Source organism: Antechinus flavipes, chromosome 6 (assembly GCF_016432865.1).
Source record: "Antechinus flavipes isolate AdamAnt ecotype Samford, QLD, Australia chromosome 6, AdamAnt_v2, whole genome shotgun sequence".
In the NCBI taxonomy this organism is placed as follows: domain Eukaryota; kingdom Metazoa; phylum Chordata; class Mammalia; order Dasyuromorphia; family Dasyuridae; genus Antechinus; species Antechinus flavipes.
This window is the reverse complement of record NC_067403.1, coordinates 184,723,165-184,736,979: the sequence shown is the minus strand read 5'-3', so window position 1 is coordinate 184,736,979 and position 13,815 is coordinate 184,723,165. Positions and strand designations below refer to the sequence as shown.

Sequence of the window (13,815 nt, the reverse complement as noted above, 5' to 3'; positions counted from 1 at the left end):
TATATAGTAGTAGAAAATTTGTTCTGTGTATATAATATATAGTAGTAGATACCTCATTCTATGTGTATAGTATATAGTAGTAGAAAATTTGTTCTGTGTATATAATATATAGTAGTACATACCTCATTCTATGTGTATAGTATATAGTAGTAGAAAATTTGTTCTGTGTATATAATATATAGTAGTACATACCTCGTTCTATGTGTATAGTATATAGTAGTAGAAAATTTGTTCTGTGTATATAATATATAGTAGTACATACCTCGTTCTATGTGTATAGTATATAGTAGTAGAAAATTTGTTCTGTGTATATAATATATAATAGTACATACCTCGTTCTATGTGTATAGTATATAGTAGTAGAAAATTTGTTCTGTGTATATAATATATAGTAGTAGATACCTCATTCTATGTGTATAGTATATAGTAGTAGAAAATTTGTTCTGTGTATATAATATATAGTATATACCTCATTCTATGTGTATAGTATATAGTAGTAGAAAATTTGTTCTGTGTATATAATATATAGTAGTACATACCTCATTCTATGTGTATAGTATATAGTAGTAGAAAATTTGTTCTGTGTATATAATATATAATAGTATATACCTCATTCTATGTGTATAGTATATAGTAGTAGAAAATTTGTTCTGTGTATATAATATATAATAGTATATACCTCATTCTATGTGTATAGTATATAGTAGTAGAAAATTTGTTCTGTGTATATAGTAAATATAACAGTAGTATATACCTTTTTCTCTCTCTATAGCATATGTAGCATACCCCTCATTCCACCTTACTGAAGACAAAGGGGCCGCTTGTCCATGTTTGCATCCTCCCTGGTACCAAGCACACTGCGTGCCTTGTACAGAGTAGGGCTCTTAGGCAGGGAGAGCAGTGGTTTTGGTTGCTGGGGGAGAAGTAGGACAAAAGTGGCCAATTTCACCAACTCCATTCTGTCTTATGTTGCTCCTGCATTGAGTTGCTTGGCCAGGGGAATTACGGGGTTTGAAAAGCGTATCACTCACCCCAGATCTTTAGCAGTTTTTCTAAGTGGAGTCTCTGGGATAACTGAAGGCAGTCCAGGCTAACTACTTAGGGATATGATTTGAGTTAAGGGAATTTTGAACCACAACTTAAATAAGAGCCTGGAATGAGAGAGTCCGTATAGCAATGCCTACGGGCTCCTTTGGCTGACGGATTTGAATGACCAAAGGAGTACGATCTGGGCTGGGGCTACGGGCTAAGGAACTGAAAGACCCCTCCTAAGGAAGAAGCTGCCATTCAAATACCAGTAGATGGCAGCAGAGAGCAGCAGCATCTCCATGGAGACTGCACCCAGGGGCTCTGCTCCCAGGAGAGCATCTCAGTGGACACGTCCAGCAGAGAGAAGAGCAAGTCGTGAGCACCGGGCAGTGGAGGACTCTTCGTGGCAGGAGAGTGCGAGTTGTAATGTTTATAGTCTTTGGCCGCATGAGCCGTTCCACGTGTGTTCTCTCTGAGCTGGGTGTGAGTGTGTAGCTGATTTCGGAAGCTCGGCCCGTGATGTGGAATGGTAGCCAAGTGCCAAAGGTCTGGGTGGTCCGGCCGGTTGAGGCCTTCAGTGGGCACTCATATGGGCAATCCGGAGTGGATGTGGCTCAGCTGGGAAAGAGGAGACATTCCCAGATGGTCTCAGTGCAGTGGGATGAGGGGAGGGGGCTGGCTTGGGCAAAGAGGGGTGATTTCCCAAAGGGGGGTGACCAGAGAAACTCGGAGACTTGGGGAGGAGTGCCAAGAGCTGGACCACCTCCTGGAGCTGGTCTGTGTCTTCTGCACATAGGTCCCTTCTTCTGCAGCGGGGGTAGACCTTGTTCTCTTCTGAGGATTTGGAATCTAGAATCTGCACCTTAGCTTTCTCCTTAGCTGTGGGGGTGGGATGGGAATGGGGGCAAGGAGTTACCATCGTCCTCTCATTGTGGGGGTAAGTTGACATAAGGAAAATGTGGACCTAAAGTAGGACAAGCCATTATTAAGTACCTACTGTGTGCCAGCCACACCGAGATACAAAGACAAAACAAAAGTGTTTCCTGCCTTTAGGAACTTACACTTTATTGGAAAGGCAGGAGGAGATAAGATGTCTCCATACCAGAATCAACACGATACATGCAAAACTATGCGATTATTTCTGTAGGATGAAGGGACTGGGAGGCTGTCCCTAGGAGAGATCAGGCTTCCTGGGCTGATCTTGAAGGAAACTAGGGTCTCCAGAAGGCATGGCACTCCAGGTAAGGGGCACAGCCTGGGCAATGGCACAGAGGTGGGAGAAACTACCATCTTGCTAGGGAGGAACAAAGAGAAGACCAGTTTGGCTGGGCCATCACGTGTGAGGGACAATAATGTATGAGCAGGCTGGAAAGGGCTGTGTGAACCTGGCTAGCACTCTTGGGAGATGGAGCAGGGGAGTGACGAGGTCCGCTTTATGGATTAAGTAGCAGAGAGAAGGACGGACTGGAACAAGGGAGATGAGGTTGGGAAACCAGAAGTGAGGGTCCTCCCTGGGCTGGAGGGGAGGGCAGGGTGTGTCAGAGACCACAGACCACATGGTGCAGTGAGGAGAGGGAGAGCAGAGGAGGAGCCGGCTGGAGAACCTGTGAGACACAGACCTCCCTGGGAAGGGGAAGTTTGGAGGGAGAGGGAAAGGGGAGCTGGTCAGCTCAGGGCAGAATGTCAGGCGGGAAGCTTGTGTCCTGGGTTTGGCACGCAGGGGACAGTCTGGGTGTAGGCAGCTGGGAGTCCTTGGCAGAGAGTGATTCAGCCCAGGGGAGCTTATGAGAGAGAGAGAGAGAGAGAGAGAGAGAGAGAGAGAGAGAGAGAGAGAGAGAGAGAGAGAGAGACACACAGAGAGAGAGAGACAGAGAGAGACAGAGACAGAGACAGAGAGAGAGAGAGACAGAGAGAAGGAGAGAGAGAAGGAGAGAGACAGACAGAGACAGAGATGGAGAGGGACAGAGACAGAGAGAAAGAGACAGAGAGAGAGATACAGAGACAGAGACAAAGATAGAGAGAAATACAGAGACAGAGACAGAAAGAGAGAGATAGAGACAGAGACAGAGAGAGACAGAGACAGAGACAGAGAGAGATATACAGAGACAGAGAAAGAGAGAGACAGAGATGGAGAGAGACAGAGACAAAGATAGAGACAGAGATACAGAGACAGAGACAAAAAGAGAGAGATAGAAACAGAGACAGACAGAGACAGAGACAGAGACACAGAGAGAGAGACCGAGAGAAAGAGAGGCAGAGACAGAGACAGACAGACAGACAGACACACACACACACACACACACACACACACACACACACACACACACAGACACAGAAAGAGAAATAGAGAGAATATGGAGGAAACAGCGAAAGCACTCTTCTGGTCAGACTTACAGCTGGCCAGCTGCATTTAGTTTGGGGTGCTACAATTCAGTTAGGACATTGATTACCAACAGGGTACCCCAAAGAAGACAGGATGCCAAAAGAGCCATAAATTCCAGCCAAACAAGGAACAGAGGAGCTGGAGAGGAGAAATTCTGGGGGACCAGCTGCACCAGACGCCTCCTCCTAGCCCTGTGTCCAGGCCCCTGGGCTGGCTGCCCCACTTTGTAGGAATATGAGAAGAAAGAGAACAGAAGAGCCTCCATCTGGAGCTGGAAGAGCTTTGGAAGTTTTCAAGTTCAATCCATTTCATAGGTTTGGAAACTAAGTCCCAGAGAAGGGAAGGAGCTTCCCTAAGTCACACAGATGGTGAAGAGTGGAGTCATGTTGGGCCTGGAGCTCTGACTGCCAAGAGATCAGAGGAGGCTGTGGGTAAACGTGGATGGGAGCCAAGGGACGGCTCTGGAAGAGGTGCCCTTCTTCAGCAGGCTGGAAGAAAATGCTTCCTCCTGCTTAGAATGAGGATGTTGGCTAGAAAGCCTCTAGGGCCCCTTTCAGCCCTGAATCTAGGATTCCATCTAGGGCACAGGAGGAAACTGAGTCTCAGAGAGGGGAGGGGACAAGGGCTCGATGGGAGCGGCTGGGAAGAAGTCAAGCCAGGATTGGGACCTGGGTACCCCAGCTCCCCCACTCTGCCCCAGCTGCTGCTGCTCTCGGCACTGGATCGAGTCTTCCTGGGGACTCCATCTCAAGAGTGCATGCTCCCTTTCCTGGCCTGAGCCGGCTCCATTCTGAACCAATTAGCCCAAGTGCATCTCACTATATGCATCCCCCAAGTGTCTGCATTTTGGAAAAGCTGCAGATTCAGTCCCATTGTGAGTTTGGAATTGTGTTTCCTTGGAAAAATTCTGGCCCAAGAAAATGAAAGTCATCCTTGGGAAGGTTGCCAGCTAGCCCCAAGAGTCTACATGAAGTTAAAATGTTGATTTTCCTAGAGAAAAAAAAAGTAAGTGAATACTGATTTTTGCTAGAACTGTCAAAACAAGGGCTGCAGCCTCCAGGCTCTCCTGCCCGGCCTGCCAAAGGGAAATGGATCTGCTCCAACAGATTCCCGTAAAACAACTGCAGCCCAGCCCACCCCAGCCTGAGTTCTGGCACAGGGCAAGGAGCTGGGACCAGCTGGGGAGGGAGGTCCTGGCTCTGCTTCTCTGGAGCTAGGTGACCCTGGGCAGGTCATAGTGTCTCCAGACCTCCGATTTCTCAACTGTCAAAACTCCTAGGCTTTAAGAGGAGGTCCTTGGGATGGGGTGCAGATAGGAGTTTTCCTTCTGCTGGGGTCAGCATCCCTCCAATCCCCCACCCCATCCTGTCATCATGCTCGTCCAAATGGCCGTGTCCACTCATGGACCCCCGGCAAGAGACAGAAGCTATTATGGGCACAGAACCCTCCCCTGGGACAGGATCTTCAAACTGAGAACGACCCCTACAGCTCTTCTTCATGCTTCAATTTTGCCACAAGTCCGGGACCACCTGTGTCCTCAGGTCTGTCCAGGCTGATTCAGTTCAGGTACCGATCCCTGTTCTAGACACTGGAGAGGACAAAGACAACTGTTCTTCATGGTGATCTGGGTAGAGATGCTTCTGATCAATGGAAGGGAGTGGTGGGGCAAAGATCAGGTGCTTGAGGATGATTGAGGGACAGAAAACTAAGAATAAGGGGCTTGCTTCCAAGATACCTGAGCTGAGTCTGGAAGAAAGATGTGAAATCTAAGTGCTGGAGAGAAGGGGGAGCAGATATCAGGCCTGCAAGGCATAGGGATCTCACACAAACTCAGAACCTCTTTCCTGAGGGACCCAAGAATCAACTGCCTTATTTGAGAAAGTGTGAAGAGACATCTAGAAAGGACTGGGTTTAAAATTTAAAAAATTTTTTTTTAATTTTTTAAAAAATTTATTTTTTAAAATTATGGTATATGTGTAACCTATATCCGATTGCTTGCTGTTTTGGGAAGGAGATAAAAAAATTAGAACTCAAAATCTTACAAAAATGAATGTTGAAAATGATCTTTACATGTCATTGGAAAAATGAAATACTCTTGACAAATATTATAAGCGACAGTTATGACATACAAAAATGATCTTTATAGTTGATTTTTTTAATTAAAAAAAACTGAGTTTAACTCTAATTTTTTGGAGAGGAAATGACAGGCTGAAAAGGATTTTTATGAAACTTGGGCTGCCATCTTGAGAGACCTGAATAGTGGGACTCTCTTTACAGTGTCTATGGAGAAGTCAGTCTGACTATAAGCTTTCTCATCAGTAATGGATTGTTGAAATATTTAAATATATCTTTATGATGTTTGTCATACTATTAATAAATCATATCTCCAGTAGCAATGTTTAGCTGAATCTATGAGATCAAGATTTAATATCAAGAAAGAGCTGAGTGAAAACTTATGGGAAAAAGGTTTTTCTTTTATAAAATGGGGTGGGGCTCAGTCAATTGGCTGAATAATGAGAAAAGTTGTATCTTTCTATTCATTTGTGAATCATAATATATCCCTCAACTGTCTTAGAATCCAAGTGGATAATTAACCAGATAGTGAGCCAGGAGCAGTTAGAGAGTGGATAATTCCACTACACATGAGGACGGGCTGCTGTCCCCAAAACTTTCACTTAAAAAAGTCATTTTTATAGACATTTCCCAGACATATTATCTCATGAAGCTCTCTTTTAATATTAAGAAAGTGACAGCCTCAGAGCAGTGACCTGTCAAATATCACTGAGATAATAATGTCAAAACAAGAGTCTGAACTCAATTGTTCTGGCCTTAAATCCAGCAGACTATTAACCACACACTGCTGCTGCTGCTTAAGAATTTTTGTTCTACATAGTATTCGCACTCTTTCTCTTATTGTTTGTTTTTTCTTCTCAAGTTTTACTTTTATCTTTTTTCTAAATTTGATCTTTCTTGTGCAACAAGATAACTTTATAAATATGTATACATATATTGTAGCTAAGATATACTCTAACATGTTTAACATGTATGGGACTGCCTGCCATCTAGGGAAAGGAGTGGAGGGAAGGAGGGGAGAAGTCGGAACAGAAGTTTTTGCAAGGGTCAATGTTGGAAAAATTACCCAGGCATATGTTTTGTATTTAAAAAGCTATAATAAAAAAATCAAAAAAAGAATTTTTATTGTTTTTAAAATTTTTCAATAGTATTTTATTTTTCTAAACACATGTAAAGATAATGTTCATTATTCATTTTTGTAACACTATGTACTCCAAATTTTTCTCTCTCCCTCCTTAAGACAGCAAGTAATCTGATATAGTTTAAATATGTGCAATTCATTTTTATATTTGTCATGTTGTGTAGGAAAAATCAGACTAAAAGGGGAAAAACATGACAAAAAGAAACAAACAAAAAAGTGAAAATACATTCAGTGTCCATAATTCTCTCTCTGGATATGGAGAGCATTTTTCATCCTAAGTCTATTGGAATTAAATTGAATTACCTCATTGCTGAGAACAGCCAAGTCTATCACACAAACTTGTTGCTGTGTACAATGTTCTTTTGGTTCTGCTCACTTCATTCAGCATTAGTTCATGTAACTCTTTCCAAGTTTTTCTGAAATCAGCCTGCTCATCATTTAAAAAATTTAATAATGAACAGAAAAACCCACCAAAAATGTCTCTTATTTCATGTGCCCCAAAAGAGTGAATGACTAAAAGGGGGAAAACATGAGAAAGAAAAAAACAAACAAAAAAGTGAAAACATTATGTTTTGAACCACATTCAGTGTCCAGCGTTCTCTCTCTGGATGTGGAAAGCATTTTTCATCCCAAGTCTATTGGAATTAACTTGAATTACCTCATTGTTAAGAACAGCCAAGTCCATCACACAATCATGCTGTTGCTGGGTACAATGTTCTCTTAGTTCTGGCTTGATTCATTCAATATTAGTTCATGTAACTCCAGGTTTTTCTGAAATCAGTCTGCTCATCATTTAAAGAATTTAATAACAGAAAGTCCCATTAAAGTGTTTCTATTCTGTGCCCAGAAAGAGTGGATGATCAAGAGGGAAAGTATAGATATGGAAAAGTAAAGTTGATAAAGAATCAAAAGATATCAATAAGGGGCAGTTAGATGGCTCAGTGGATAGAGCACCAGCCCTGAAATCAGGAGGACCTGAGTTCAAATTTGATCTCAGACACTTAACATGTCCTAGCTGTGTGACCCTGGGCAAGTCATCTAATCCACTTGCCTGGGGGGAGGGGAAGAAGGCTATCAATAAAAACTTCTCTTTAAAAAAAAAAGTCAGAATGGCACCGAACTCAGACATGTAACACTTCCTAGCTGTGTCACTTAGCCCCAATTGCCACAGGGGAAAAAAAGGATATCAATAAAAACTTCTTAAAAAAAAAAGTTAGAATGGCGTCAAACTGTCAGGAGCAAACTACACAACACAACACAATTTCCTTTTCCTTTTATTTAAATTTTCCAGGGCAAGAATTTTTTTTTTTTAAATTCTGCCCATTTAAGACAATTTGACAGTCAACTGTAATTACATTTCACAAACTGTGGCATGAGAAAAACCCACCCGAGGGTCCACCAAAGCCAGCCCGCCCTTGCTCATCTCTAGGAGAGTCTGTGGCCCAAGCGTCGGGTGTGAACGGCATCGAGGGGCCTGGGTGAGGAGCGGGTCGGACGGATGCGGGCAGCGCGCTGTTCAGTCCCAGCAGCCGCCTGGACGCGGACCGGAGCCGTCACCGCCCTGGGGCAGCGCCTCTGAGTCCCGAGAGGGGGCCAGGAGGCCCGAAGCCCCTCTTGTGCTTTGTGTCGCTTCGTCCCTCCACGTTCCCGAAATGCGGATCCAGCCTCACCTGGCCACCGGGTCAGTCCTTTCCCTGCGTGGGAGGAGGATGCGGAATTCCCTGCGTGGGGGGCAACTGTTCCTGCACCGCAGAAAGTGTTTTCAGGACATCCGGGCTCAGCTCCCCTGCTCAGACGAAGCAGGCTCCCAAGCGGATCGGGCTGGGGTGGGGGGGGAGGGTATCTCGGTCCACCTCTGCCCCCCCGGGGTTCCTCGAGAGCCCACGTCACACATTCCCCACTACCACAAGGACGCACGAGGAGGCGGGCATCCGGGTGACTCGTGCCCACGCGGGCCTCGGCAGTCTCCGCAACCCGAGGGCCCGGCCCGCTCTCGCTAGGACGGACTGCACTGTTTCATGCCGAGCTACAAAGGAGAGAGACCTATATGCATAGATACGGATACACACACCAGGGCGCCCACCCGCCCCGCGTCCGACAGGTGGGCCGCAGAACCACGGACACGGCACCAGCCTGCTTACACTGTACACACATACACAGAGAAACGGGAACACTCGCGGGCTCCCGGAACCTCCGGCCGGAGCCGCCCAGCATATTCAAGTATTCGAGAGTGCGAGGGAGACAGAGAAACGGGCCCAAGCGGGTTCTCGTGGCCGTGAACATTTGGCACGTCCGCCCGCTCGGCCCGGGCTCGGGACGGCTCGGCGGGCTCCCGGGTGGAGAGGCCGGCCTCCCGGCGGAGGACTCCAGCCCTCCGCCCCCACTGTGCCTGGCAGAGGGATGCGCAACTTGTAAAGGTCGCTGGCATTCAGGGGGCAATACTTTTTTTAGGACTAACCGGAGATGACCACCCGCTGGCCCGTGGTCTGACCTCCTCCTCCTGCTCTTAATCCCTTTATTCCTGATAGAGAGAGAGGTCCATTCCCCAGCATCACAAAATGAGGCAGCTCGCCACCATCCCCACCCCGAACACGGGCTCCAGTTGGCCACATAATGCCAGGGGGGTTTCTGGGAGCTCTGCAGGAGACCACCGAGCAGTCTTACTTTTTAATCACAGCCCCAGGGGATGCTGCTCCCGAGCAGGTCCGATCGCCCGGGGCGGGGGGGAGTTTGGAAGGCACCCTGCTGACTTTCGGATGCCTCCGGCCAGACACTCATGCCAGGGAATTGCCTGGCTCTTGAGAAGTCAGGACGGATTGGGACAATAGGACATCTTTATTGTCCCTGAGCCGGTTCGGTGGCAGTAAGATTTCTCAGCCGGGCTCTGCGGGCAGTGAAATGGGGGCCATTTCTCCTAATGGTGAATTAACAGCTGTGGGGGTGGGCCGATGGGGGTCTGAAAGCACACCTGCTGTGCCTCTGCTGGGAAGCAAGGCTCTCCCCGACCCTGCCCGGCAGCAGGAATTTCAGCACGTGGGGGTCTTGTCCTCCAGCTGTTGAAGCCTTGGGAGCCAAGGCTCGATCCCCATGAAGGGTCTTTGTTTTCATCTCTACACGGCTTTCTCTAGTGCCGTTCTGAGGGATGCCGAGCCCCCATAGCTAGGTCCCCGCTCGGGGCAGACTGCATGGGGAGACTCCCGGAGGCTGGGGTGGATCTGGCCGGCTCTCCCGCTACCGAGGACGTGGGCTGGAGGGCTTATACATATCCTGCACAGTGGCAGCGGGAAGGGGCCCAGGACCCCTTCTGTCGGATTCCACCGAGAGAGGCTAGCAGCAAAGAATGAACAGAATGAACCTCGAATCCCCTCACAAACCACCCTGGCTGCAGGTGCGCAGGTGAGGGGATGGGAAAACCAGGAAATCGAGAGCAAGAAAGAGACCCCAACCCATGAAGGAAAACAAGAAACCAGCCCCAAATTGGCACGGTTCTCATGCAGAATATTGCACCCAGTGTGAACTAATGCTAAAAGCTTTCAACTGTATAAATTTAAATGTATTTTCATATTATAAAAATAAAGATAAACATATACATATTTTACACTGGTCATTGCTCTGCAGCAGCAGTGAGCTTCAGGCAAGGGTCTCTCTTTCCCATGGAACAGAATTGACTTCAGAGTCTCTGATCCAGCCATGTGGACGGCAGCTATGGCTTATGTGTGCACAGAAAACAAAATCCCTGAGTGGCCATTTGACCTTCCTTCCTTCTTTTCTTTCTTCTTTCTTTTCTTCTTTTTCTTGATTTTCTCTTTCTTTCTTTCCTTTCTTCCTTTCTTCTTTCCTTCCTCCTTTCCTTCCTTCTTCAGCTTTCCCCCTTTCTCTTCAAGTAGCTCTTCCTTGGCAGATCACAGTTCTGAGGTTCAGATTGTAAAACTTTTGCTCCATAGTCTTTCCCCTTCTTTTCTTCTTCCCCCCTCCCCAATCCCCTTTCTCCCAGCTCCATTTGCAACGGGTCCAGGTTGTCCACTCCATCCTCTGAAAGTACTTTCCATATCTGTCCATGCTGGGAGACCAGCAGAGGATCCAGCCCTTAGACAGCAGCCAAGACGGCCCTCGAGGGTTCAGAGCTGTCTTCCTCTTCCCACAGCCCCACCTGCCATTACTGGTTTCTGTGCTTCTCGCCAACATTCTTCCTGTAAACAGTAGGGAGGGAGGAAGAAAAGATGCTGTTAGGGGGAACAGGAATGAAGGATGCCATTTCTGACTCAAGTCAAAGGAGGCAAGGGATGACATGAATGGTACCTGCTGGGGACAGAATAGACAACTAAGGGCAAACCATCCCCTGCTTTAAGACTCAGTTTGCTAACTTGAAAAATGGGGAGAATAGCAAGAGCTAATATTTATAAAGCTCTGCAAGGCTTGCAAAGCACTTTATCCATATTGACTCATTTGACTCTCATAATAACCCTATTGGTTAGGTACTATTATTATCCCCATTTTACAGAGCTATTATTATCCCCATTTTACAGATGAGAGAATTGAGGCAGATACAGGTTAAGTGATTTGTTCAGAGGCAAGTGGCTAATGAGGGGATTAGAACTCAGGGTCTTCCTTCTTGACTGCAGGTCCAGCCCTCTGGCCAGCACATAGTAACAATGCTTGAGTTGGCTAGGTGACACAATGGATAGTGTGATATCTGGAGTCCGAAAGATCTGGGTGTTAAATATCCTTTCTGAGCCTCAGTTTCCTCATCTGTAAAATGGGAAGTAATAGTACTGACCTCCCAGGGTGGTTGTGGGAATCATATGAGGTCATTTATAAAAATGCTTAGCACAATGACTGGCACACAGTAGGTGCTTAATGAATGCTCATTCCCTCCTAAGACTTGCATTGCAGACCCCATTGGTGACAGAGTAGAGGGAGGCATTAGGCACTGACTTATACCTAGCAGGGAACCTGGTGTGGGGAGATCTGGATGTCCTAGAAATTCAGTGACATTTTGGGAAGAAAAAAATGTTTTCGAAACGGCAATCATCATAATAAATAATGATGATAACTGCTAACATTTATACAGGATTTCAAGGTTACAAAGCGAGACATCCAGGAAATGGGGGAGGGGGCTAGGCTCAAGTGGAGCTCACTTGGAACAGGGGCTGATCACGGTGGGTGTCGGGGGGTAGACCAAGGCCACGTTCACTCGCTCGCTGCCGTTTTTGGGGCAGATGATTTCAGCGACGCCCTCTGGCCTGGGCTGACTTAGCAACTCCCCTGCAGGAGAAAAAGAAAAGAGTTTGATGAGACCCTGGGAGAAACAAAGGCTGGAGAGATGGGGTGGAGACACGGAGGGAGGCCCCAGCCACGGTCAGAGCCCAAGACAACAGCCAGACACTCAGCCGCCTGGCGCCCAGCCATGGCACCCATCCCACAGCCTCCCCCAAGTGCTTGGCATGGCGACAGGAGGGGAGGCTTCCTCCTCCTTCTTGCTTTTCTTCCTCCTTTCTTTTCCTCCTCCTTTTCTCTCCTTTCTTTTCCTCCTCCTCCACCTCTTCTTCCTCCCTTCTTTTCCTCCTCCTTTATTCTTTATTCTCCTCTTCTTCCTCCTTTCTTTTCTCTTCCTTTTCTTCCTCCTTTCTTTTGTTCCTCCCTTCTCTTCCTCCTTTGCCTTTCTCCTCTTCCTCCCTTTTCCTCCTTCTCCTCTTCTTCTTGGTTTCTTTTCACCCTCCCTTTTCCTCCTCTTTCCTTCCTCCCTTCTTTCCCTCCTCCTTTCTTCTTTTCCTCTTTCTCCACCTCTTCATACAGTAAGAGGACCAGCTTCTTCTGCCCAACCCAGCCTCAGCCACTATGATCATTGATCAAGGCACTAGAGCAAGCCAGCAAGACCAGGCTGGGGGAGGATGAGAGCACCATGAACCAGCTGACTAAGGCCCAGGTCAGACATTGTCTGACTCAAGTCATTTGGGAAGAAGCAAAAGCCCAGGGGCACAACCACATAGAGAGTATCCAGCAGGAGTTACCTGGAACCCTGACTCTCCTCTGCTATACCTGGTGCCCTTCCCACTGCGCCGCACTGTCAACTCTTATTGTGACAGGAAACCAGAAAACCTATCACTAACGTCCTTCTCTTGTCCCCCCTTAGGCTCCCAGGTTTGTCCACAGGCCATAAACTCCCACAAAAGAGAATGCTATGGACTGATGCTCTGCCTTGGTGGAGGGGATTTCCTTACCGGGAGCTCCCTGTGCCAATCACTTTACAAGTCCAGACCACAAAAAGCTCAGGGTGAGGACACAAAGACAAAACAAAAACCAGACTGTACCCTGAGGAACTCACATTCTACTGGACATACAGAAAAGCCAGGGAGATCTTTTGAGGAAGGGGAGGGAATTAACAGCAGCGAGGATGAGGGAAGGCTTCAAGTAGCTGAGCTTGAAAGGAAGGCAGGCAGAAGAGAGGAAGGATGTCCCATGTGGCCTGGGGGACAGACAGGACGTGAAGGGCTGAGCTTGGCAAGAAGCTGGATACCTGAATGGGAGGGGTGTGAGGGAAAGGAAAGAGCGTGCATTAATCAGGGAAGGGAGGCTGAAGGCTTCAGATACTGAACTGAGGAGTGTTTTGTTTACCATAATGGTAATAGGGAACTATAAATATAAATAGGGAGCTAGAAAAGGTTTATAGAGTAAGGTGGTCCTATCACTCTGGCAGCTGCCTAACTGGATGGACTGAAAAAGGGCAAGAATGGAGGCAGGGAGACCAAGCAGAGGTCTGTTGCCATGGCTTAGCTGAGAGGCGATAATGGTCGTGTGAAGGAGAGGGATGTGGCTATGACAAGGGTTGTGGGGGTAGAGACGGGCAAGAAATGCCAGTGATGGACGGGGAAGACAAGAGAGGAAGACACCCAAGTAGTGAGCGTGGCTGTCCGCAGTGTGGCTGGAGCCTTTTGCAGAAAGAGGGGAGTCTGGAAGAGAAGCGGTCTTAGGGAAAAGATACTAAGTTAAGTTGAGCACACGTTGAGTTTGTGATGTCTAGAGCACATCCATTTGGAAATGTCCGGTGAACAACTAGTATGGCAGGACAGAGCTCAGGGCTGGGTACATAGATCTGGGAGTCTTCTACAGAGGGATGATAACTGAACCTTTGGAAGCAGATAAAGTCACCAAGTAAGAGTGGAAAGAGAGAGACAGAGATAGAGAGACA

The 13,815-nt window shown here is 47.1% G+C and overlaps 1 protein-coding gene and 1 long non-coding RNA gene across 2 annotated transcripts in view; one reads left to right on the top strand and one right to left on the bottom strand.

Annotated features, from left to right (window-relative positions):
- Positions 1-676: 676 nt before the first annotated feature.
- Positions 677-6,604, top strand: LOC127541049 (uncharacterized). The gene is made up of 2 exons (XR_007948356.1): positions 677-2,270; positions 3,486-6,604. It is a non-coding gene; the product is annotated as an uncharacterized LOC127541049 (long non-coding RNA).
- Positions 6,605-7,887: 1,283 nt separating this feature from the next.
- MFHAS1 (multifunctional ROCO family signaling regulator 1) overlaps positions 7,888-13,815 on the bottom strand; it is a 56,746-nt gene continuing 50,818 nt past the window's right edge. The window contains exons 2-3 of the mRNA XM_051966119.1: positions 11,765-11,891; positions 7,888-10,816 (exon numbers count right to left, since the gene is read on the bottom strand). Coding sequence (XP_051822079.1) covers positions 10,783-10,816; positions 11,765-11,891 — 161 coding nt within the window. The 3' untranslated portion in view covers positions 7,888-10,782. The remainder of the gene's footprint in view (positions 10,817-11,764; positions 11,892-13,815) is intronic.